General features: G+C 40.7%; 1 protein-coding gene across 4 annotated transcripts in view; it reads right to left on the reverse strand.

Moving 5' to 3' along the window:
- The window catches only part of PREP (prolyl endopeptidase), a 177,206-nt gene that overhangs the window by 77,532 nt on the left and 72,021 nt on the right, over positions 1–27,653 (reverse strand). For all 4 annotated transcript variants that reach the window (XM_073336887.2, XM_073336888.2, XM_073336890.2 and 1 more), the window contains exon 8: positions 6,882–7,073. In XM_073336887.2, coding sequence (XP_073192988.1) covers positions 6,882–7,073 — 192 coding nt within the window. The remainder of the gene's footprint in view (positions 1–6,881; positions 7,074–27,653) is intronic.

Consider the following 27,653-nt stretch of genomic DNA (forward strand, 5'->3'; position numbering starts at 1 on the left):
ATAAAGCTTTTTAAAACAGCAAAAGGTCTGTTTTACCCCACAGCGTATCTTGCCCCAGACTCCTATCTTTTGGGGAGATGGGTCTTAGTCTCCCCAAAAATTTGTCTAACGTCTCTCTTAACCATTCCAGGCTGCTTTGAACTCCTCATTCCTCCAAAGACTGAGTAACTTCAAGGGAGACATGGCTGGCAGGCCTAGCAAGGGGTCAAACCAGGGCACCAACGTGAATAGCTCTTGCACAGTCTCAAGTGTTTGTGGTGAAGGGTATATCAGGAACCCCCTTTGCCTTTCTGGGAGCATTTCCTGTCAGCCCTGCTATTGAATAAACTCAATATATACATACAATAAACACCACAATACCCAGTTCAAGATAGAATATTTAGAAATCATTACAGGTAACTCCAAACTCAGAGTCCTATCTATTCACTTTAACGACTGCTCTTTATTCTTGGTACCCCTGCAAAACCAATATATCTTTCTATGACTGAATGAACAGAGGGCTCTATTGTAGCTTGTGCATTACCAAAATGATTCTTTACTTAGTTTCAGCCAGTTACACCTGAAGAGGATTGCCAACTTTCTAATGGCTGGTAACCGGAGTCCCGAGGCCCTGCCCCTTTCCCCAAGGCCCCACCCCTTCTCCACTTCTTGCCCCAAGGCCCCACCTCTTCCCGAAAGGTTCCAGCCCCATCACTCACTCCTCTCCTCACTTTCCCCCGTTGCTTGCTGGATCATCTCAAGGAGCCTGTCTGCAGGTAGGAGGTGGCCCCAGCTGAGCCGGGGCTGGCGCGGGTTAATGACCTGATACCTCCAATGACCCTGCAGTAGCTGGACTTTTGGTTTGGGTGCCATTTAGGGTTGCTAGGACTTTCCCATGGAAAACCAGGCACCTGGCAATCCTAAATGGTACCCGGACATAGAAGCCAAAAAATGGACTGTCTGGTTTAAAACACAGATGGGTGGCAACCCGACACCTGAAGCCAGCAGTATCATAGATGTAACTGAGGGCCTAATCTGGCCTGCAGAACCTTTATTTATAGTGAAGATGTACATGACGGAATGAATCTTGCTTTACTCTCACAGTGCATGGTGAATTTCTGCAAGGCCATCAGTAAAGGGGAGGAGGGAGAAACAAAACAATAAATCAACCACCATTGTTTCACCTGTAAAGGAGCACATCTGATTCAGTGTCACTGGCATATAAAACATGGAGCCCTATGAAACTGTTTTTAAAGTAACTCCATCCTCTCTTTTGAGTTGCAATGTATAACTGCTTTTGAAGTTTACTAAAATCTGCTTCTTACAGCCTTTGCTTAGGGGCAAGTAATTGGGCCCCAGGTGAGCTCCAAAAGGGAGGAATCCTCCTCCACACATTCCAGAGGGGGAGTGAAGCCATTTCACATCTTGTGCTCTGGACTAAGGGTTGAAATACATTCTGTGGCTTTATTGTCTACTCTTCTTTCCTTCGCTGCTGGTGAAATGCTGAAGGCCTAAGCAGCGTGACCCTTTCCTCCAACAATCCCCTGTATGCCAGGTGCAGGGAGGCCCTATAAGCACAGCTAAATTCAACAGGATTTTGACAAAGATCAATATAATTGCCCTAGGAAAATGAACAATACTTTGTCAAAAGGATAGCTTGAAACTCCCTCAGTCAAGCATGCAGGGGGGAAATTAGTGATATGTAGTGTCTAGAGAAGAAAAAAATTAATTTCAACCAGTGAAAATTCATATTTTTACCTTCCCCCCTATGTCTCACTATACCATTGCCAGTCCCCAGCAGTAAAAATCTAGCATAACCTGCTTCAACGGCATATTCAATCTTCCTATCTGTTCTTACAGCTCCTATCATAATGGGGTCATGATCCTGGGTAGGGCCTTTGGGAGCTATCACAATATATTTGAATATATGCATTAAAAAAAATACTTTTGGAGGTGGCTACACTGGTGGCAAGAGAACACTAACTCCTTATCCCCAAAATATAAAAGACAGCAAACTGAAGGATCTATGGCCTTGGGGGGAGAGGCAGCACAAGGATGGGGCCTTGGGGGAAGAGGTGGGGAAGGGGGAGTGGCCTTAGGAATCCAGTTACCAGCCATCCTGAGGGAAATAATCTAAACTTCATACTGATCTCACCTTGCTGTGCTTAAACAAGCTCTGTGGTATGCAAGTTCTTACATTGCTCCGAGATCCCTCTGATGAATGACCTCGGCACACTCAATACTGCCTTTGTTGGCTTTTAAACTTGCACTTTAATATTAATTAATTCACAAACATTTGCCAAGGTTTAGACTCTCTGAGAATTAAATGTAATACAATACAAATGCTTTCCAGTTGGGGGGGCCTGGGTGGGAATGCATCTCATGGCAAATGCAGATGTCCTGAGGCCCTTACTTAACTATTTTCATTTTAAATAGTTGTCATTTGTTTTTTTCCCCTTCATTCACTGATTAGAGTTCTAAATTTATCTTTACTTTGTGTGAAGTGCCTACTGAGAATTAAGTAAACCTTGACACTGCTTACTGTTTGGGAGAGACTGATTCAAAATAAGAATGCAGATGAATAATTCTTTATGCTCTGTGCTTTTAAACATCTGTCATATTTACAACCCCATATTATTGTAATACATTTGTTTTTTCAAAGTTTCATGGAACTTGTAATGCAGGACTGGGTTCTCAAACACAAGTTAAAGCCCACAGCCAACTGTACCTGGGGGACTGGGTCAGTGAAGCCAAATTAAATTCTCTCATCTCTTGGTATGTGTATTTTTTGTTAGGCTGTTAGCTGCACTACAAATGCAGTATGATGTATTACCCTTTACTCTGTGGAAAATTTTTGCTACTGGAGGACACTGGCAGAGTTTCATATTTATTAATCCTGACTCACAAAATCTATTTCCATTATAATGTGATAGTTGTTTTTACCAAATTCAGACTATGTTCATATCCAGAAAAGGAGAAGATACGGCTAACAAGTAGATCATGAAAAGGTAGCAGAATGTTGAGTTACAGATTTCCATATTCCATTCTAAGCAAGAAAAACATTTGTGACTTTGAGCATCAGTTGCCAAAATGTTTGAGAAGTGATTTCCAATACTGTTAATTATATCTGGGTACATAATCACTATTATATACAACCAATTGGACAAGCAGACCCCCCACAAATTCTCAAAGCTCATAATCGGAAGCAAGCTCCCCACAGACCAGGAGTCTGGACAAACCAACCCAAAGCAGCACCCTGACAGAACAACAAATGCAAAACCACATATCTTCACTGCCACAATGATCAGCCATCCCCCCAGCCCCACAACACACCTTTCAAGATCCATGGATCCTACATTTGCCTACTATAATATGTGGTGTACCTCATCCAGTGCACTAAATGCCCCAATAACAACTACATGGGTGAAACTAGGCAATACTTATGCTCTTGAATGAACTCACGCAGGAAAATGAAAAAAGACAGAAACACCCTATTACCTATTACTTTTCACTAAGCGGTCACACTACATCTGACCTATCAACCCTCATCCTCAAAGGAAACCTGCACAACACTCTCAAAAGACAAGCCTGGTAAATTAAATTCATTACTCTTCTAGACACTAAAATTCATGGACTGAACAGAGACACTGGATTTATCGCTTATTACAACAATCTGTAACCCACTAAACCCCTCTTTATGTTCTAAGGCTGCAGAGGTGTTAACAGGCCACTCTACCTTGAATGGTCCCTTACAATAAGTGACAGGTTTCAGAGTAGCAGCCCTGTTAGTCTGTATTTGCAAAAAGAAAAGGAGGACTTGTGGCACCTTAGAGACTAACCAATTTATTTAAGCATAAGCTTTTGTGAGCTATAGCTATACGCATCTAATGAAGTGAGCTATAGCTCATGAAAGCTTATGCTCAAATAAACTGGTTACTCTCCAAGGTGCCATAAGTACTCCTTTTCTTTTTACAATATGTGCTAACTACTTATGCTAAATAATCTGGTCAGCTTGATTTTGCTGTGGCCCTTTCCCAGACCAGAAGAAGAGCTGTGTGTGTCTCGAAAGCTCGTCTCTCTCACCAACAGAAGTTGGCCCAATAAAAGATATTGCCTCACCCAGCTTGTCTCTCTAAGCAGCAAATACTCATTTAACCTTTGAATTCTTATATTCATAGCTTTTGTAGGAGGTGTTTCATTACCATGTCATCTTTGTATCAAATTCACTTGACTCTAAGGCTTTCACGGCAATAAATTATTAACTGCCTTCTGCTACAATTGTGTCTTTCCAAACCAAATCTTGGAAGGATTAAAGCAATATGACATAATGGCAAGCTGGTCTTTCTTCACTACAATATCTTGCTCTTTAGGAATGAAGGATTATAGTTTCATCAGCTGCAATCTAGTGTTATTTTCTTTTATTCAGAGCTATGTCTCAAAATTGTTACAAGCACTCATGGTTCCTTTTGCACAGAGGAATACAGCCCTTTAATTTACAGGTGCCATCATATATAATCAAACTGTTTTAGATTATTTCATTTTAGCGTTTGCTTTAATATATATTTAATTCCCATTATCTCATGAAGCCACTCACCCATTGTAACAATTACTTTACATAGCTATCTCTATAAAGCTAAATATAGATAGAGTACATGCAGAGATTAAATTCTCAGAGTATTTCCTGGAGCCTCCTACACTCCCAACATGCTAGGAAAAACTCCAGGGGAATTGAAAATATTTACTGGAGCTCCGATCTGGACATTGTATATTTTGTGTATTGCTGCTCTGTATGTAGTGAAATTTTGATTATCCAGCCCACACTCACCCAAAACTTTCAGTTCAATGCAGGTCAAAATATGTCCACCGATGTTTGGGTTGAAGTGTTTGAGCAATTTTTCAGTCTCTAATGGCACTGCCCTCAGTACTCCCTTTTACCTGAACTTTTGGTTATCTAAATGAAGTCCTAGTTCCATTTGAATAGTCAAGGTTGCCAAATATAATCCCTTAAAGAGGTTTTTGATGCATTAAAAAAAATTATTATATGACTATACACACATACTCAATTTGACTTTGCCTATAGAATGGAAAAGCTGAAGCAGAAATCTGCTGAGAAATAACCCCTCATGTGCTAAAATTAAAAATCAAGGTAGAGCACAGGATTTTCATTTCAGAAAAGTAGTAACAAAATTTATTAATGCCAAGATCCATAGCATTTTGGCACCTTCAGACTTTTAGCTATATATTTAACTCAAACCCATATTTTACATTGCTGTTACCTATGACTTAAATATAACTTCAGAGATTGATGAACAGTTAGCAGATGACCAGAACGGAAGATAATGTGTCATTTCTATTATTTATCACACATATAGCACTGACAATGTACTCCACCCTGCACAAGTAAAAGATGAAGGAGGTCCCTGCATCAGAGCACTTACAATCTAAAATAGAGACCTAGAGGTCTCAATATTCGAGTATGACCAAGCTGTGTTTGCCACCTTTGCAACCCTAAAACCTTGTGACAGCCAAATTTGACTTTGAGCATAACTTGGAATAGCATAGTCCAGTCATGCTCCATTCCCCTCCCCCCCCCCCCCCCCCCCAAATAATCCCTGTACCAGGGATAGAGATAGAAAATGGTGGTGTAGAGCTGGCTAAGGTGGTTCTATGCCAGTTAAGGATTCCTCATGCTGGAGAATTTCTCAGCTGCCAATTTAAAGCAGCTTTACAGCATCTTTTGTGGCACACAGAAGCCAGGGTAGAGCTAGGCACAGAGACTGCTGGATACACTGGGAAATCCAAAGGAGGGAATCATCCACAGAGTTCTTAAAAAATTATTCTCATGAACTCACAGCTTCTGGGTGTCATGGAAGAAGTGATCTAACAGTGATTTGGAAGAAAAGAGAGCAGAGGCTGTGTTAGCTGGGATACAGCAGTCACTTTGTGAGTATACAGGACTCTATGATTTCATCACCAATGTAAAAAGCTATGCACAGGAAAATCTGCACAGAATCAGTGAGGGGATTTGAACAAAAAAACTGGTAAACAAATGTGTAGTTTTCAAACAGCCATTATTATGCTAGTCAGGTATAATTACACAATGTACTGCAGGGAGCATGGAGCACCTAAATGTATTAAATGCATCTTTGAAACACTGGGACAAAGATGCATCAGGATAGGCTTTTCTACAATTAATTCAGTCACATAAACACTAAGAATTCCCCCAAATGAGTGCATTTTTAAAAAAAACTCCTGAGTTAGTGCAAAGTTCAGGAATTTATTGTATTGCATCTTTATGACTTTCAGTTAATTATAATAAGGTCCTGCTTTGACTTTTCCTTAAGAAACAAAATTCAAAAAAATCAAATACTCTACCCACCTCTTTCATGCCATCAAATCTTGCCTTGCCTCTCAGCACTCCCAATTCCTGTCATCTCAAGAATGTCAGATCAAACCGGACTCTCAAAATCTGATCCCCTGGTTTGTAGTGTACTGTACCACTGCTAGTCTAGCTCTTATTTTTGTCTGCTTACAGGGCCCCAGTTAACATATCTGAGTGCCTGACAAATGTTAAATCAATCTCCACGAAGTCCCATGAAATGGGGATAGTATTAGCCTCATTTTATAAATGAGGAAGTGAGGCACAAAGAGACAAGCAATTTGAGCAAGGTCACACAGGAAGTCTGTGACAAGTGTAGGAACTGCATCTAGATCTCTCAAGTCTCAGTCTGGTGCCGTAACCAAAGTTATCTTTCAACTCAAAAGAATCCCTACAAATGTAAATAGGAAAAAAAAAACAAAGGGGGGGGGTCTAAGAGACCAGCCCTTTTCAATAACTAGCAGACTGACTTCACTTGGAAAAAAACAAAACAGGACATCTTTCACTTGGTTTATAGTCTTACCTAGAACGTCTCTCTGATGCTCAGGGACAAGCACTTTCCATTTGGATTCATCTGAATCACTGAAGTCAATATTGATTAATCGATAATTTGGAGCATGGCGATTTGTCTTGAAAGTGAACACTGTTCCCTCATTGGTGATATAGTCATACTCGCCATCAAAGTTGTCTATCAGCTTCACCCATTGAAGAATTCCTAAGAGCAAACAAATCATTCATATTAATTACTTACTCTTTAAAACAAGAAACATTTTATTTTAATACTTTACAATAAAGTTCTTCTGACTGCACTGTTGCTTCTTCCTCCTTCTACAATACTGACTATTAGTTATTCCTGCATATAATCGCAAACAAGCCTGGTGGTGAATACTTAATGAATAGCAGCAGCAATCTGACCAATTCAGAAATGAAATTCCAACGCATTGTTACTTTACAGCATTTGGTAGTTACCAAAAGGAAGATCAGACATATCAATATTAATTAAAAAGTAATTTTGAAGTTTGTGTGGCATGAATCTGATTTTCCTACGAACTTTTGAAAGTGCTTCACTGAGTAAAATGAGGGCAGTTTGCTTTTAACTCTGAATTGGCTTGGTTTTGTCACTTTGTACCACAACCTTAGAATTGAATACATTTGGGGATGGGAACAGACTGTATGACAGATTCCAGTACTTTTCCTCTCACATTTTACTATGTTTATAGGACCCTAGAAAGAAAAGGAGGCAAGAATAAACCAGGTATATAATACTTATGCTATGTCCAGGACCTAACCAATCAATTACACTTCATAGATGCAGCATCTGCCACACTGAAAATCAGGTCCCTTATTAAAGTAGAGGATACAAGAACATCACCAATTGCCTACTTGGGGATTCAAAAACACTCAGAAGAACTGAGGCTTGATTCTTTTCCTGTCAAGGACAAAGACTGTCATAATTTTAAAGGCCAGAAGGGTCCACTGTGATCATGTACTCCTACCTCCTCTATTGCACAGGCCACAGAACTTCCCCAAAACAATTCCTGGAGCATAACTTTTAGGAAAAAAACCTTAATACTGATCTACTATTGTCAGTGATGGAGAATCCACCAAAGCCCTTGGCAAACTGTTCCAGTGGTTAATTACTCTCACTGTTAAAAAATTTACACCTTATTTCCAGTCTGAATTTGTCTAGCTCAACTTCCAGCCACTGGATTGTGTCAGACTTTCTCGGCTAGACTGAAATATTTGTTCCGCATGTAGGTATTTACAGACCTAGCCTTTTCTTTGTTAAGCTAAACAGATAATCCGTGTGTGTAGGTAAGTTGATATATAACGTACTGACTCCATAAAACACCAAATCAATTTATTTTTAAATCACCCCCCATTCAGTAATATGAACTGAAATAATGCAAGAAAAGTAGATATTCTGGTTGAGCTTTAATTGCTGCAAGTAAAAAAACAAAAAAATCACTAAGAGAGCTATTGGATGGCTCAGGCCATTTTAATCCCATTAAATATAACGTTAGTTTATCAGAGCCTTCAAATACAACAATAAAGCTAACTCTTCTTAACTGCCATTTTGGTTTGAGAAACCTTCCTCCTCTTTACATGAAAGGTAATCTATTCACCAACTAAATCCAACTATTTATATCACAACAATACAATGTTTTTATTTTATCATTTACCTTTAACTTATATTAAATAACTTACAGTGAAATGAAGGCCGCTTGCGAATTGCATATTGGATCAGACCTGTGTTCTGTCCAATTCAGTATTCTGTCTCTGACAGTGGCCAGCGCCACGTGGAAAAATCCTTTCTCCAATGAAGTCAATGGGAGCCAACATTTCACCCCAGATGCATAATTGGGATGGTGCAGGTATGATGTCGTGGAATAATCTGTGTTTTATGGAATGCTTTATGATAATAGTTGGGGATTGTTTTAAAGCTTGATGCCTGAGGTTTAATATCCCTTCCAAAGTGTTTGTTATAATAGTTAATAATTCTATTCTTACTATCCATACAAATGTCCATTTTCTCTTTGAATCTTGCTAAAATCTTGGGCGCAGTTACATCTGGTAGCAAAGAGTTCCACGATCTAAATGTGGGTTTATTAGTTTTGAATTTTCCATATTTCAGTTTTATTGAATGGCACATTGTTCTTATGTTATGAGATGCAGACAACAGGAGCTCCTGATCTACCTTCTCAGATTGTTCATTAGTTCATATACTTTATCACAGGTTTCAGAGTAACAGCCGTGTTAGTCTGTATTCGCAAAAAGGCCTAACAAAGAAAATAACAGAACACCACTAGCCATCACCTTCAGCCCCCAACTAAAACCTCTCCAACGCATTATCAAGGATCTACAACCTATCCTGAAGGATGACCCAACACTCTCACAAATCTTGGGAGACAGGCCAGTCCTTGCCTACAGACAGCCCCCCAACCTGAAGCGAATACTCACCAGCAACCACATACCACACAACAGAACCAGTAACCCAGGAACCTATCCTTGCAACAAAGCCCGTTGCCAACTGTGCCCACATATCTATTCAGGGGACACCATCACAGGGCCTAATAACATCAGCCACACTATCAGAGGCTCGTTCACCTGCACATCTACCAATGTGATATATGCCATCATGTACCAGCAATGCCCCTCTGCCATGTACATTGGTCAAACTGGACAGTCTCTATGTAAAAGACTAAATGGACACAAATCAGATGTCAAGAATTATAACATTCATAAACCAGTCAGAGAACACTTCAATCTCTCTGGTCACTCAATTTCTGATCTCAGAGTGACTATCCTTCAACAAAAAAACTTCGAAAACAGACTCCAACGAGAGACTGCTGAATTGGAATTAATTTGCAAATTGGATACAATTAACTTAGGCTTGAATAGAGACTGGGAACGGTTGATTCATTATAAAAAGTAACCTATTTCCCCTTGTTTATTCCTTCCTTCCTTTCCTTGTTTATTCAGTGACAAATAGTGAGGGAGAGGCAAAGCACTTGACAGAGTTTCCTGAATCCTTCTCACTGCTAGTCTTCACATTAGAAGGTATAATGCTGAAGAGCTATATATGCCTGCACATATAAGTGTCTGAACTGAAAAGTTACACTGTTACTATCTTCAAATTAATACAATACTAATAAGAACTACAGTTAGATTATTTTCTTCATTTGATTGAAACATCAATCAACCTAACAGAACAGGAAATCAATAGCATACCAATAAAAATGATAGGGACAAAACCACAACATATATGACAAATATTTTTAAAAGTTTAATAATTTTTTTCTTGTATTGAATCTAAAAGGAAAAAAAAAATCACATCTGTGAAGTATACAAATTCAGATCCTAATTCTGCTATGAACTCTGAACAGGCCACAATAGGGAAGGACATGTGTGTACCCAAGGCTCACTGAAAGATAAGGGCTGTGGATTCAACAGATGGAAAAACTGATTTGATCAAGATGCAATTATGATGGCAAGAATGGCTACAGAGGGTCCCCCACCACCCTCACCATTGCTTGTCTCATAGTAATGCCATCCACTTTGGGGGAGAGATGATGCATTGGGAGCGAGTCACTACTCATCAGTTTGAGGAGGTTCGAAGCAATTCCCATTATACTCCACACTTTGTGAGAAGTCAGTACATCATATATTTTGTAGCAAATATCTTCTCACATGTACAAGTTGAAGAGACAGGGTCCATCGATCAGCTAACGCTCCCTCTGGAGTTTTGCATCATCAGAGGGAAAGCAAGTTGTATGAACAATGTAAAAAATATCAATTACCTTTTTACGTACTGTAGCACTTGATGTTAACTGGCAAGGATACAGATTTTAATCTCAATAAAGTTATGTTCTATTTCAATTGTTGCCACTTATATTTTTGTGTAAGAACGATTGCTTCTCCACAAAGTACTGGGGACAGTCAGACTTTAAACTAGAATGCCTGGCTCAGCAAGAAAGAATCAACATTTGATGGATGGCTAAAGTTAAACTTAGTATTGGGCGGTTTTACTAACATCTAAACAATTCTGAGCACATTAAATAGGCCAAATTATACTCAAGAATCACATTTAGAAACTTAAGTCTGTACCAAACTTTATTCCATTTTTCAATTCCCAGACTTTAATCCAATTTGATTTTTAAGCCTTGTGAAAGGCATTGGAAGTTATGGATATAAACACTGAAGTGTTACTTTCAAATCTTAAGTGAAACTTTCTTGCAGTACTCAAGCAATTAAGATGAATTCATCCATTTATGCAAGTTATTTGTACATTGGGGGCATATAAGAGTTCCTTTCTGTTCATGCAATAGGCCTCACACCATTATGCCTCCCTTCTTTATCTAAAGCCACCCCTGTTCCTCTAGGAGCAAAAATCCCATTTTAATTATATTAAAAAAAATCATTTCACTTCTTTCTCCACCCATTGTCAAGAACTCAATTGACTTGTCTCAGTTGCCCAGCAACTAGCTGGGCCCAATAAGCCCTCACTAAGTGACTGTGGACAGAAGGGTCAACAAATCACCACTTAAGGCTTGTCGCAACAGCAGCACAGTGGCTGTTCAATGTGTTCCATGCTTATGCCAGACATGCTTCCTATACCAGCCCTTGCTCCAAACAATGCCTGCTCCTGCTCCAAACCTAGTCCCTACCTTCCTCTGAACTCCTGGCTCCAACCATTGGCTTGTTCCTTGACCCCTCCTCTGGTTCTACCCTCTGATTCTTCTCAGACCACTAGGCAATATTCCTGTTCCAACCACTAGGATGCACTGCTTGTCCCTCAGTGTGCAACACCAATGCACGCCCATTGTTCATTTTTTAAAGACTAAACTTTGTAAGCCACTTTTTTAGCCATCCTCTGAGATCTAGATATTCCTTCTGCATGTACGTCTTGCAGGAAAGCAATACTTACACTCCAAATAGTTTAGAATTTTGTTAGTAGATTATTAAACATTTTTGTATTACAGGAAAACAATTCAGAATTATCTTGTTCCCACATCATTTCTGTCTCCCCCTCTCACCCCTGCCCTATTTAAGAGCCACTCATTATCTCTGACATCTAGGTATCTTTTGCCTCTAGATTTTCATTTTCTAAAAGTTGCATCATTCTTTGAAGATTCAGTTTACTATGATTAGTGGTCTACATAACCTTTAATATATTTCTTAAAGTGTGCTTATGTTTAAAAGTTAACACATTTTATATAACTGAGAAAACTCTTTTGTCCTTGGAATGCCAATCTCTATTACTGAAGATCAGAGAGAAAAGGTGGGTGAGGTAATATATTTTATTGGACCAACTTCTGTTAGTGAAAGAGACAAGCTTTTGAGTTTACACAGAGCTCTTCTTCAGGTCTGGGAAACTTACTCAGGGCAAGTCTACACTACAACATTAAGCTGATTTAATTTACGTCGACGTACAGCCACCACAGTAATAACATTGATTTTTCATAGCCACACTATGCTCCTTCTGTCGGTGGGGTGCTACCACTGATTTAATGGACAGTGTGGGTCATTGTGGAGCACTGACAGTCCAGAGACCCACTGCCCGTGGCTGACAGCCTGGAGCCCCAGCTGTCAGCACTGGGTGGCGAGGCTCTGGGCTCTCAGCCCGAGTGACAGGGCTCCAGGCTGAGGTAGAGTTATTAGTTCAGTGCAGTGGGTGACTCACATTGGCGGGAGCAACATTGTAGTGTAGATCCTTACAGAGTTAGGTTCATGTAAATTGCTCCGCTTTCAACTTTATTCATCCCCCAGTCCCGCTCTGCCTCCAGGCCAAGCTCTGCCCTCACTCTCCCTCTGCCCCCCTCCAGCCCAGCTCCGACCCCAACCACAGGTCCACTCCTTCCCCTGCTGCACCTCCAGCCCAGCTCCACCCCCAGCTCTGCCTTCAGCCCTAGCTCTGCTGCTGAGGAAGCCTTGGCTGTGCAGTAATAGAGGAGTGTGTAGACAGATTCCATTACTGGGAGGGGGAGGTCTGACTGAAAAAGTTTGAGCTCCAGTAGGGTAGAGCAGGCCTCAGGGTGTCACAGCTAAATATAAGGTGGAACAAATTGTTTAGCATAAGCAGTTAACACATATTTCAAGGGAAATTCAAGGTGAAGTGGCCCGTTAACACCCCTCCAGTCACAGGGAGGGAAGGAAGCAAAGGAGGGAGGTAGTTAGTGGGTTATAAATTGTTGTAATAAGCCATAAATCCAGTGTCTCTATTCAATCCATGATTTTTCGCGTCATAACTTTGCCTGACACTAAAAATCATGGACTGATTAGAGACACTGAATTTATGGCTTATTACAACAATCTATAACCGACTAACAACCTTAGGATCGCTAGCCCTCAAAAACTGTCCTGGAGTCTTCAGGAATTAAAGAATAATCTTTAATTAAAGATTATGTCATGTGATGAAACCCCCAGCAATACATCCAACTAAAATTGGCAACCCTAATAACCCCCCACAGAGGGACAGCCAGAGCCCCACTGCCTCAGGAGGCTGTCAGTGCGGGCCCCCCCCAAATGACAGTTAAATGGGTGAAAGCACTCACGGTGAGGACACGCACTGTCAACAAAAGTGCAGACATGCAAATCTGATTTAATTACTGTGGTGGCTGTACGTTGTCATAACTTATGTCGACTTAATTTTGTAGTCGAGACTTGCCCTAAGCAAGTTTCCCAGACCTAAAGAAGAGCTCTGTATATGCTCAAAAGATTGTCTCTCTCACCAACAGACATTTGTCCAACAAAAGATATTGTCTCACCCATCCTGTCTCTCCAATATCCTGATGGTTATAACAACACTGCATATTGAAGATTAGGTTTAGCTGGCTAGCCAGAGCTGACAATCTTTCACATCCTCTAAAACCTCAAGCATAGGATACACAAAGCCTTTCCATTATAAATAATAAATATAATTGTATCATGAGATTTTATCTAGAATTCACCAATGTGATTTCATTTCTCTACCATTCAAATTTTCTCTTGTTCCTGTCTTTAGACTAACCCCATCAGCAGGAACTGTTACTACTTTTCTCTAGCAAATAATCTGCTCACAGTACCTGTTACATTTATCAGCTGTATCCTTTTTCTCCCTCTCATCCTATCACAGAACAGATTGTATCTCATGCGGTTCGGGATATACAAGAGAATCCAGGAACTGGCTTCCACTGCCGCTTGCGGTATGTTAAGGAATCCAAATTTTCCTTTTGGATAGTGTGCTCAGTTTAGCTGGATAGTGCCATTGTGCTTTTTTCTTCCCGATTCTTCATAACAACTGTATTCTTCTATGAGGTTTCCCTACTCCAACGTTAGAGAAGTGCATTACATGGCTGTCCTTACAAGTACTGAACCCATCACTCTGGCCTATCTCAGAGCTCTTGTTACAAAAAACTACTAAAATACCCCTTCACCCTGGAGCAATTTTCCTAGGATATGCTCTGTCTCGGGATAGCTCAGTGGTTTGAGCATTGGCCTGCTAAACCCAGGGTTGAGAGTACAATCCTTGAGGGGGGCATTAGGGATCTGGGGCAAAAATTGGGGATTGGGCCTGCTTTGAGCAGGCGGTTGGACTAGATGACCTCCTGAGGTCCCTTCCAACCCTGATATTCTATGATCTCAAGTCCAATGTGCTTTTCCTTTGGGTGCAAAGATCTTAGTAACATGAAAATTAATGTGAACATATTGTTTCCTTTTCCCACTAGCAGCCCAAATCAACCATACCTCTACAAAAACAACGAGGAGTCCGGTGACACCTTAATGACTAACAGATTTATTTGGGCATAAGTTTTAGTGGGTAAAAAAACCCACGTTTTTCGTTTTTTACCCACGAAAGCTTATGTCCAAATTAATCTGTTCGTCTTTAAGGTGCCACCGGACTCCTCGTTGTTTTTGTAGATACAAAGTAACACGGCTACCCCTCTGATACACATCTCTACAGTTAATCTATACATTCTATCTTTTAGACCACCTACTTAACAGAGAGCCCTTGAAGTCATTCTGGTTGGTTGTCAGTCCTCAAAGATCACTTACCCTCTGCTCCACTAATGTAAATCTTTCCTTAAATTAACCCATTCTAGCCTTAATACCTCTGAAGATAGTGGACAAAGCTGCTACCTGGTCAGGAATTTCCCCCCACCTTTTTAGACCTGCAGTATTTTCTTTACAGTTTTTCCTATATCTGCTGGGGTCCTCCCCTCCATCTGGGTGGGTTCTGTGATTCTGATTCCTCTTCAGATTGCTTGGACACTTTTTTTTTTCAATTTTAAGAGTATGTGTACACTAAAATGTAAGCCTCGGCTCAGTCTCGAGCCCAAACTCCCTTTCTATCCACATACAAATCTGTCTGACAGGGGCTAGTAAGCCCTCATAACCGGGCCTGAGGACAATGCAGGGGAGGGTGGGCCTGAGCCAGAGTCCCATCCATCACCTTGCAGTGTGAACCTTGCTGTATTCCCATTAAGAGTTTTCTCAGCAAAATCTATTATGCACATTTCAAATTTTATATATACATATATAAAACTTTTGTTTTGAATTAAAAAGACCTGACATTTCAAGATATAAAAGAAAGAAATTAAGTACTTTTACAAGTAGAGTGTTCTTTGATTTCAAGGCTTCAATTTTGTTTCTATTCAAATGTTGCTTCTGTAAAGATGTAATAATACATTTTTACAATAAAACTAAGACTCATCTCTTCACACAGCAGATCAGTTAGATGAAGATGTATCTTCCTAATGCCTCAATTTGAAAGATTTTGAATAATATCAATAAATATAGTGTCTAGCCATAAATTAGCAATACTAATCTTCTCTTTGTTGCCATTCAATTTGATATTGACAAGGAGATATTTACTCTTGCTAGTAGACTAAAGTTAATACTCAGATTATAAAGTATAAATACTCAATCTCTTTGGAAATCGCACAAATCAAGCTATGAAAAATTTCTTCAGATTTAAATCTTTTACTTCATATTGCTAAATCAAATTCCAGGGTTGGTGAGCTTTGGGTTTGTTATTTTTAAATGCCTTTCCGCATTTCGTAAGGTTCAAGTTTCTTTTTGCTGCTTGTCACAGTACTAGGATATATTGACCTTGTTTCAATATTTATTATTGAAAGACTTACCTTGAAATGATAAAGTGAAAAAAAATCATTCACATTTTCTCTATTTAATTATTTTTCTTTTCACCCCATGTCTCACTTTAATGATATTTAGTGATTTTGTACCTCTGTCATCTCTCTGCTATTATGTATCTCATTTTCATTTTGAATGTTCTGATTATTTTTTTAGCTTATGTGCCATCTTCTGACTCCTCCCTGTGAAGTTACTGTATCTGTATCTAGTACAATTTGTGCATTTTTTTATGCTGCACATCTAACCCTCAGATACCAGCATACCTATAAATCCTTTACTTGGATCTACCAGCTAAAAATGCTGTGAAATCTCACCTTTGCTCCATCAATGACGCCAACCTGCTTGTCTGCTTCTGTCTCAAGCACCTCCGAATTATCCCCCAAGCATGGGAAAAACTGCCCCTTAAAAATTCATAAAGCTGCCTTTCTTTTAAGTCCCACCTTAAATCTACTTCTTGGTCTTTACTACATCCATCTGGCATTGGTTAGACAAATGGCTACTTCAGCTTTTCTGCTAAGCTTTTATTTTATTTTTACCTCCTTCTTTCAACCCACCCCTACAGTTTCATCCATCTGTGGAATCCTTCTTCTGAAGGTGGATTGTGAGCTCCCCGAGTTAGGGACTGCCTCTTTTGTAACTTGACTGTACAGGGACTAGCACAATGGGACCCTGATCCTTGAGGTGTGTTCCTAGATCAGGGTGGGCAAACTTCTTGGCCCAAGAGCAACATCAGGGAATAGAAATTGTATGGCAGGGCATGAATGCTCACAAAATTGGGGTTGGGGTGCAGAAGGGGGTGAGGGCTCTGGAGTGGGTCTGGGGATGAGGAGTTTAGGGTGTAGCAGGGTGCTCTGGGCTGTGACTGAGGGGTTCAGAGGGGGAGGGCGATCAGGGCTGGAGTGCGGGAAGGGGTGCAGGTTCTGACTGGGGATGCAAGCTCTGGGGTGGGGCTGGGGATGAGAGGTTTGGGGTGCAGGAGGATGCTCTGGGCTGGGATAGAGGGGTTTGGAAAGCAGGAGGGGGATCAGGGCTGGGGTAGAGGGTTGGGGCATGCGGAGAGGCTCAGGGGTGCAGGCTCCAAGCAGCGCTTACCTCAAGCGGCTCCTGGAAGCAGTGGCATGTCCCTTCTGTGGCTCCTACGTGGAGGACAGCCAGCCGGCTCTGCACGCTGCCCTGTCCATTGGCACCACCCCTACTGCTCCCATTGAAATGCTGGAGGAGGCCATTGGAGTGCATAGGAGCCGGAGCAGGGCCGAGCCGCATGGTGCGGCCCCCGACCCTGGTCCCTGGCAGGAGCTCCCAGGCTGACTTAAAATGGCTCATAGGCTGGATCCAGCCTGCGGGCCATAGTTTGCCCACCCCATCCTAGATGCTACCATAACACAAAAAATAGTATTCAAATGGCAAAGGATATCTTAACAAGGGAGATAAGTTAAAAATTCTACTCAGCCATCTCTGTGACTAAAGTTTTTACCCAATGCTGATTTTTCTTTGGTGGCAACATGCTGTTTCAAGATCCTGGATTTCTCTCTTTACGCAACAAAAAGCATTAAAGATGAATACACGCTCAAAAGAACAATCAGCACTGACAACTTAATAAAATGGAACAATCTCATTTCTAGTTAAAGGACAAAACAAAAATTACTACCAGACACAGAAATATGAACAGGCACGCTAAGAAAAACACCACAGGGTAGAGGAAGGAGTACCAGGAAGGTTTGCGAATGTATAAGTGCGTGACTGTTGTGTGTCCAGCTTATTCTGATAACCATCAGACATGCTCCCAGGTTTGCACAGGACAACAGCCAAAAGAAAATGGTTAATGGGATATGTTTTCTTGTTCTGCTAGTTCAACATATAAGCAGCCTCCAGAGTGCTGTCAGAATAAGCTTGATAAAATAGCCATTACAAAAAAATCCCAGAATTAGCTCACACACGTTTGTTTAAAACCAGAGCTTTAGACATCTACTTGCTAATGGCCAGTGCACTAGGAAACTTTTTCAAGTTACAGCCTTTAAGTCTTCAATTTCTGCAAAATTTAGGTTTTTATTTTAAACATATAGCTTTATGCTTGTGAAGAAAACCTTCCAAATACGAACCCTTAGTTCTATCTTTCTGAGTCAACACACAGCTCCCAGTGCCTCCACTGTTTAGATTTCCTAAATAGCAGCGAAGTGAAATTAACAAGATTAGTCAATTTCATGATTGGTAAACCCTAGGTGTGACATGGTCAATAATTTTCACATTTTTATTCCCCTCCTCCCTTCTCAGAACAATAAGCAACAGAGGAGGCAGCACAAGGGCAGAGGCCCCCAAACAGCCTATGGAGATGTGTGCAGGTGAGACTCCTTGCTTTGCACGGCAGGCCAGGGGCTGGGGAAGTGAAACATAGTTGTCACTCCCAAGACTCACTCAGGAAGCTCTGTGGTCCATAGAGGAAGATCTTTGTTTTATTGAACGGCCATGAGTGAGGGTAAAAGAAGCAGTGTGGTTTCAATTTAATGAAATTCATATTGCCATTGAGTTGAGTAGGTAAGGCGAAGCCTGTAAGCAGGGTCCAAAGACAGCATCCTAGTAGGAATCTCAGCACAACCCGAGAACTGGTGGGTTGTGGGTAGGCGTCTCCGTGAGACAAATTCTTTATAAGAGACCATATATGTTAGTGCCCAGTAGGTTTTCGTTTTAACCATAAGATATCAATTAGCAAAATTAAGAGAGATCAGTTTACACGCAGCATAAGGTAGAAAAACTGGACTGGGGGAGTGAAAACAACCTACAAATTTTACTACCTTTGACATTTCACACGAAATCAAGGTTCACATTAGGAAAGACATCTCTTTTCTTTTTCGCTATATAAAAATGTTTTCCATTTTAACTAGCGTCCCTATTTTAAAGGGACTTGTAAAAGTGTCTCTCTGGGGCACCTCTCTAGAGGTTTGGGTTCCCTTGCCATGTCCAGTTACCACTACAGAGCCTGCCCACTTCAGGCCCCAGCCACCTAGTCCTTGCAGTGGGCCCCACCCTTGCAGGCCTTGTTTATGGGTGGGAAAAAGCTTTTGTTCAAACTCAGAGACCAAGCCCTTCCCGGGGTCAACAAAAAGAGAAAAGGTCAATGGCACCACCTTTCTTCAGGAGTGCCTGTGTAGCAGCTTTACTGGAGTGCTTCCAGCCACCTAGCCAAAACAGCCTATCCCTGCCCTGATGGACACCTTGCAGAGCTGGCGGTGTCTCTCTCTCTCAGAGGTGGGGGATTCCTTCTGCTGCTTCAGAAGCTGCTCCCTTCTTAAGGCTTCCCCTTTGCTGACTGCAGATTCCCCCTTTTAAAGTCCTCCTTCCTACCATGCACGATTGGCAGGAACGGAGGGAGCGGGGCTACCTTAGCACACAGGAACTCCTTCCTCGTCCATATGGCGTTTACACACCCTGTCACTGCTCTACTCTGGTTTTTATCAAGAAGTTCACGATTGCCTTGTTAAAACTATTAAACATACACAACATGCAAGAAATAAAACGAACACTGCACAGTGTGAAGGTTACAAAAACTGAGCGTGAAAGGCATTTTAACTAACCTGGAAAGTTGAACAGATGCTCCCTTCCGTTTTCCAGTAGCACAAAACTGGAAATGTTGTGTCACATAGATTACGATTGCGGGGAAGACAAACCGACAATGGCTATTACAAAACGTCACACTGTAAATTAATTTAGCTTTACAGGTATTGACAAAAAGTTATGAATTTTCTTCAGTTAATATTCAAACATTTTGAGGATGTCAGGCTGTCTGTCACTCTATCTTAAAATCAGTGTTCTAGAAATGAGAGAAATGCTTCTGATCTTAAGTCTTCTAGAGACATTTTTTAAACAACCAGCATATTCTCTATAAGTTAAACTAGAGCGTACTCTTCCCTACTAGATAGTAATATATAATCACAAAGTGCCTTCCGTTTAGAATCAAATTCATTTTCTATCAGACATAGGATGAGTTAACTTCAACTAATCCACAGGCACTTACACATCAAGAATCAATGAATGTGCAAGACATAGCTGCCTTCTCTACAACAGAACTAATAAAATGTCACGCTTGCCTAGTCTTTAACGATATCCTTATCTCTTCACTTAAAATTTACAGAAAGTGCGTGTAACAGAATTCCACAACTCATACTAAGCACAGTGTACACGAAATGTCGTGAGTAAAGATTACTGATGCAATTATGAAGTGGCAAATAACTGACGGAACACAGTTTAAATAACAGATATTAACTTGTGTAAAAGCTAAATCAGAAAAATTGCTCAGATGCTTCTATTACATTATGTCTAGGTCTCTAATGTCTAAATGTAGAGCAGAGCTGATGTGTGTTCCAGAAGATGCTTTCCAGATGTAAACCCAGCATGATTTAACTGTTTTAACTGCTATATTTTTAGACTTTGATTCAGTTGAGTAGAGTACACCAATATCTCTTGCAGCCCAAAAGTGGCTCACCAAAAATTAAGATATTAAAATATGATAAAAATGAAGAGAATAAAAACATAGGAGAAATCTTGTCTATTTTACAACTTCTAATAAATTATTATTCCCATTATTTGCAAAGTAACACTGCTAAGAGAAAGACTGATTTTTCAGTCAACCATCACATTGGGACTACCAGCCTCAGCAGAAAGGCCAGTGATTGAATGGGCATGGAATCTAATCACTAGAGACAGTCCATGTAATCAAACCAAAGACATAACATGGAGAAACACATCCTGCTAGTGCCTATGCTATGGCAATCTGGTCATGGAGAGAAAATTTCATTCGCTATTGCTGTCAATCAGCATATTTCACACACACGATAAATTATAAATTAAAAAAAAATTAACAAAAGATTTCCCCATCCACCTAGCAATGACACAGTAGTGTAAGTGTAATAATAGAGACCTATTTCTTCCATGAAGCCTACAAAAATGTTAGCTAGTTAATAATAGTTGAGTAAGAGGGCAGCTGGCGGTCATTTTGTTTATTGCAGACATATACATTGGTAGTTCCAATGTGTGTGTTTGTCAACCACTACATTACTCTGCTTTATCCCCTTTCTCCACCTCTGCCTATCACTTATCTTTCAGAAGGTAAGATCTTTGTGACCAGTGCTGTCTTATGTGTTTGCCTAGCAAACTGTTGAGAGCTACCCCAATGTAAATAACTAAATAATCATAATAACAAAATGTTGTGAGAGAAAGGAACAGGGAGAGAAACAGGCAGAGGGACTGAGCACACCTCTTCATTGGAGCATTCCCTCACAGAAATGTAAACACTCTGATAAAGCTCAACCCTAATGAAGGATTAAGAGCAGTTTACCAGAATTTCAATTTGTTTGGTTTTCTGTAAAACACATAAGCTACAAGAGAAATTTCCTGCTCAATAATCTGAAAACTAACATGACTTGTGGTGAGCTTTACAGCACACAATATCCCCACAGGCTTAAAAAGAGTGTCAACATATTTCAGGGAACATGACCACCAACAGGTAAAGAAAGGTCTGTGTTAACATATTTAGAAACAATTTAGGGCTAGCAAACGATGACAGGACAACGCTTATGGAGAGGACTTTTAGACTGTAAGATCTCTGGGGCAAGGATTGTTTTTATATTTGTATCTTGTACACTACTCTGCACACTGTCAGCACTTAAATGTGTGGCAATGTGTTTAATTCAGCACTACTTCTCCATCTGTAGAAATGGCATGAATATGAAGCCTCAAGACCTACACCATTAGGAGAGTCAAAACAAAGGGCTTAATCCTGCATCAGCTTCAACAGGTCTACATGGATGAGTAAGGGTTGTAAAATAGACTCCCAAATGCAGTAGTTTCCAGGAGGAAGGATTCATTTCTATAAATCAGTCATGCTATCTGTAACAGATATGGTAATTTCCTGCAATATCCTTGGGAGACCTTACTGAAATAAATTTAAGTATCTTTGGTGTTCATTGTATTGGTTTATGAATTACTGTGGGCTGGGATTGCATGTGGGGAACTTCAAAGGACTATATAGAACAATGTGCCAGATGAGCATGGACTTTTGGGACAGCGTCAAGTGGTTTGCCTGGGGAATCTGAATGCAAATTTCCCCACTTCCAATTATGCAAAACCACAGCCTTTTCAAGTTACACCCTGAGGAGGGGACCATTGTCTGTTCAATACCTGTTCCTGCAGCCTCAAGATTGTAGGCCCAAACTGTATACAGCTTAACATTGTAGTTATGTTCCTGAAAAATGCTACTTTAAGCAAAATGATGTTAAGCAAATCCAATTTCCCCGTAAAAATTAATGTAAATTGGGGGCGGAGGGGTTTAGGTTCCAGGGAAATTTTTTTCGCCAGACAAAAGACACTATACATACATACACACACACAGAGTATAAGTTTTTAACAACAAATTTAATACTGTACACAGCAATGATGATTGTGAAGCTTGGTTGAAGTGGTGAAGTCAGAGGGTGGAAGAGGGTGTGATATTTCCCAGGGAATACCTTACTGCTAAAGAATGAATTGGCACTCGGCTGAGCCCCTCACACTCTACAAGGCAGGAGGAACGAAGGGAGAGGAGACAGCATGACAGAGAGAGACAGACACACACCGTGTGTGTGAGAGAGACATGGGCATTGCCCCTTTAAGTATGCTAACCCCACTCTCAGTACACTGCCTTTTTAAGTAGATCAGCAAATTGAGACAGCAGCTGCTGTCAGCAAGCTCCCTACATCCTAAGCCCTGTCATGTCGTCCCCCACCCACCCTCTGGAGATGGGATAAAGGAGTGGGGGCCAGGAGCAGGGGGAGGGGGACACCCTGACATTAGCACCCCTCTTCCCCCCTCCCCTTGCACAGCAAGCAGGAGGCTCCAAGGCAGAGGGCAGGAGCAGCACATGGCAGTGGAGAAAGGGACAACTGAACCGTCTGGCAATTGATAGCCCGCTGGGCTGCTGCCACACAGGGAACTTAGGGGAGCAGGGAGCTGATGGGGGGGGGGGGCTGCTGGTACACCCTGGTTCCAAGCCCCCACCAGCTAGCTCCAATGGGCTGCTCTTTCTGCAAGCAGTGGACAAAGCAGGTGGTGCCAAACAAACAATGTTATAAGGGAGCATTGCGCAACTTTAAATGAGCATGTTCTCTAATTGATCAGCAACGTAACAATGAAACAACGTTAATCGGGACGACTTTAAGTGAGGAGTTACTGTAAAGGAAAAACTAAACTTGGGAGCTAGTTCTGAGCTAAGCTGCTATGAACTGGAGACCACAGAAAAACTCTTGTGAGGTTAGGAGGACTGACTGCCACCATAACCCTTGTTGGAGTTAGGGTGTGATCTCTGGTAAGCTTATTAGTATGCGTATAGGTTCTTTTATTGTTCTTCATATATTTTCTTTGTATCGCTTTCACCTTAAAAATGAATGTGCTTGCTTATAAAGTGCTATGTGGTAACAACTATGGGCAAATACAACTATTCATAATCTTCAAAGAGAAATAGGTTACTGTCACCATGTACTATATCCAGAGAGCAAAGGGGAGCCCAATTGGCTTTCTTCCTCAGCACACTCCCAGGAAATGGGTGACTCCTGCCTCTTATGTTGCCCATAGGAGGAGGGGAGCCTGTCCTAGCTCCGTCCCCCTCTCCCACCTCATCACTATAGATGTTCCCAATACAGTATTTTGCAGTATGGACATGGCTCTTCAGAATGTTCAGGTATTAGTTAGGTATGCTGCCAAAATTTTCCTGACAAATCGCTATTTCCATTCTGTCACTTGCTTTCAATAATTTAACTCTGGAATTTCATGAGATAAAGACACTTCTGCAGCCAGAGGGTTTTGCCCCTGCCAAATTTCAGAAGCCAGCTAAAAACAAATCAAAGTGTTCAATCTTCTTTTAAAAAAAAAAAAAAAGGTCACTAGAATCTGTTATAATTAAATGTTAGGTCACCTAAATATGGGGGTCGCTACCAGTTCCCCCATAATATTCCAAAATTATTTGTACTTGTTTGAGATATGTGCTCTGTATCAGACACAGGTGGATAGGTGTTGGGAGGAAAGAAGGGAAAATAGTTCCCTTTACGTGGAAAAGGGAGAACTCTATTGGCAGTTTCATCTCACTGGAAGATCATTCTCATATTTCTGTCAATTTCTGATAGGAATCATTGTTCTCTTTCAATCTCCTTTAGCAATCAAATAACTAGTTCAGTCAATACCACCTGGCCATTACTCACATCTGTGTTTAAAAATATACTAGCTAACTCCCCTGACTCCTCCCTGGCTATTGCCACCTTTCACTAGCAGATTTGTACTACTGGCAGAAGACTTCTCCCTGCAAACTTCCACAGAGACAAAGCAAGGTGGCAGAGGACCCTGAGGCAAGACTAGGTTAGGGGTCCCACTCCCAATTCCAAAATCTAAAATTTTCCTTAGCTTTACCATCTTGGAAAATCAGAACATATCCATAATACACAACATGCAGGCTATTTACACATTTATACAAAATGCTCACTGGCAGTGATGTAGTGCTAAATTTTATAGTGCAGGAGCCCTGCAGAAATTAGTTCAAAATTGTAAACCTGTCACATGTGAGATTGATTTCGGAGACTATCTTGTGTGTGATATCGCCATAAGATACAGTACCCGTATTCAAAACTTAGATTCATAGATTCATAGATATTTAGGTCAGAAGGGACCATTATGATCATCTAGTCTGACCTCCTGCACAATGCAGGCCACAGAATTTCACCCACCACTCCTAAAAAAGACCTCACACCTATATCTGTGCTATTGAAGTCCTCAAATTGTAGTTTGAAGACCTCAAGGAGCAGAGAATCCTCCAGCAAGTGACCCGTGCCCCATGCTACAGAGGAAGGCGAAAAACCTCCAGGGCCTTCCAATCTGCCCTGGAGGAAAATTCCTTCCCGACCCCAAATATGGCGATCAGCTAAACCCTGAGCATATGGGCAAGATTCATCAGCCAGATACTACAGAAAATTCTTTCCCGGGTAACTTGGATCTTACCCCATCTAAAAACCCATCACAGGCCATTGGGCCTATTTACCATGAATATTTAATTACCAAAACCATGTTATCCCATCATACCATCTCCTCCATAAACTTATCGAGTTTAATCTTAAAGCAAGATAGATCTTTTGCCCCCACTACTTCCCTCGGAAGGCTATTCCAAAACTTCACTCCTCTGATGGTTAGAAACCTTCGTCTAATTTCTAATCTAAATTTCCTAGTGGCCAGTTTATATCCATTTGTTCTTGTGTCCACATTGGTATTGAGTTTAAATAATTCCTCTCCCTCTCTGGTATTTATCCCTCTGATATATTTATAGAGAGCAATCATATCTCCCCTCAACCTTCTTTTAGTTAGGCTAAACAAGCCAAGCTCCCTGAGTCTCCTTTCATAAGACAAGTTTTCCATTCCTCGGATCATCCTAGTAGCCCTTCTCTGTACCTGTTCCAGTTTGAATTCATCCTTCTTAAACATGGGAGACCAGAACTGAACACAGTATTCCAGGTGAGGTCTCACCAGTGCCTTATATAACGGTACTAAAACCTCCTTATCCCTACTGGAAATACCTCTCCTGATGCATCCCAAGACGACATTAGCTTTTTTCACAGCCATATCACATTGGCAGCTCATAGTCAACCTATGATCAACCAATACTCCAAGGTCCTTTTCCTCCTCCGTTACTTCTAGTTGATGCGTCCCTAGCTTATAACTAAAATTCTTGTTATTAATCCCTAAATGCATGACCTTACACTTCTCACTATTAAATTTCATCCTATTCCTATTACTCCAGTTTACAAGGTCATCCAGATCCTCCTGTAGGGTATCCCTGTCCTTCTCTAAATTAGCAATACCTCCCAGCTTTGTATCATCTGCAAACTTTATTAGCACACTCCCACTTTTTGTGCCCAGGTCAGTAATAAAAAGATTAAATAAGATTGGTCCCAAAACTGATCCTTGAGGAACTCCACTGGTAACCTCCCTCCAACTTGACAGTTCACCTTTCAGTAGGACCCGTTGTAGTCTCCCCTTTAACCAATTCCCTATCCACCTTTCAATTTTCCTATTGATGCCCATCTTATCCAATTTAACTAATAATTCCCCATGTGGCACAGTATCAAACGCCTTACTAAAATCTAAATAAATTAGATCCACTGCGTTTCCTTTATCTAAAAAATCTGTTACTCTCTCAAAGAAGGAAATCAGGTTGGTTTGGCACGATCTACCTTTTGTAAAACCATGTTGTATTTTGTCCCATTTACCATTGACTTCAATGTCCTTAACTACCTTCTCCTTCAAAATTTTTTCCAAGACCTTGCATACTACAGATGTCAAACTAACAGGCCTATAATTACTTGGATCACTTTTTTTCCCTTTCTTAAAAATAGGAACTATGTTAGCAATTCTCCAATCATATGGTACAACCCCTGAATTTACAGATTCATTAAAAATTCTTGCTAATGGGCTTGCAATTTCTTGTGCCAATTCTTTTAATATTCTTGGATGAAGATTATCTGGGCCCCCCGATTTAGCCCCATTAAGCTGTTTGAGTTTCGCTTCTACCTCAGATATGGTGATGTCTACCTCCATATCCTCATTCCCATTTATCATGCTACCATTATCCCTAAGATCCTCTTTAGTCTTATTAAAGACTGAGGCAAAGTATTTGTTTAGATATTGGGCCATGCCTAGATTATCCTTGACCTCCACTCCATCCTCAGTTTTTAGCGGTCCCACTTCTTCTTTCTTTGTTTTTTTCCTATTTATATGACTATAGAACCTTTTACTATTGGTTTTAATTCCCTTTGCAAGGTCCAACTCTACTTGACTTTTAGCCTGTCTCACTTTATCCCTACATATTCTGACCTCAATAAGGTAGCTTTCCTTACTGATCCCTCCCTTCTTCCACTCCCTATATGCTTTCTGCTTTTTCTTAATTACCTCTCTAAGATGCTTGCTCATCCAGCTTGGTCTACAACTCCTGCCTATGAATTTTTTCCCCTTTCTTGGGATGCAGGCTTCCGATAGCTTCTGCAGCTTTAATTTAAAATAATCCCAGGCCTCCTCTACCTTTAAACCCATAAATTCTTCAATCCAATCCACTTCCCTAACTAATTTCCTTAATTTTTGAAAGTCAGCCCTTTTGAAATCAAAAACCCTAGTTGCAGATTTATTTTTGTTAATCCTTCCATTCAGTTTGAACTGAATTAGCTCATGATCACTTGAGCCAAGATTATCCCCTACAACCATTTCCTCTATGAGATCCTCATTACTCGCCAAGACCAGATCTAAAATGGCATCCCCTCTAGTCGGTTCAGCAACTACTTGTTGAAGGAATCCATCAGCTATCGCATCTAGGAAAATCTGAGCCCTATTATTATTACTAGCACTCATCCTCCAGTCTATATCTGGGAAGTTAAAGTCTCCCATGATCACACAGTTTCCATTAGTATTTACTTTATTAAAAACATTAAAAAGGGCTCTATCCATATCCAAATTAGATCCCGGTGGTCTATAGCACACCCCAAGCACTATCCTAGGGGAGGCTCTAATAGTTTTCTTCCCCAATTTAATTATTGCCCAGACAGACTCAGTCATATCCATTTCATCGCTTCTTATTTCTTTACATTCTATCTCATCATTGATATAC

This window comes from Lepidochelys kempii, chromosome 3, assembly GCF_965140285.1.
Source record: "Lepidochelys kempii isolate rLepKem1 chromosome 3, rLepKem1.hap1, whole genome shotgun sequence".
NCBI classification, from domain to species: Eukaryota; Metazoa; Chordata; order Testudines; family Cheloniidae; genus Lepidochelys; species Lepidochelys kempii.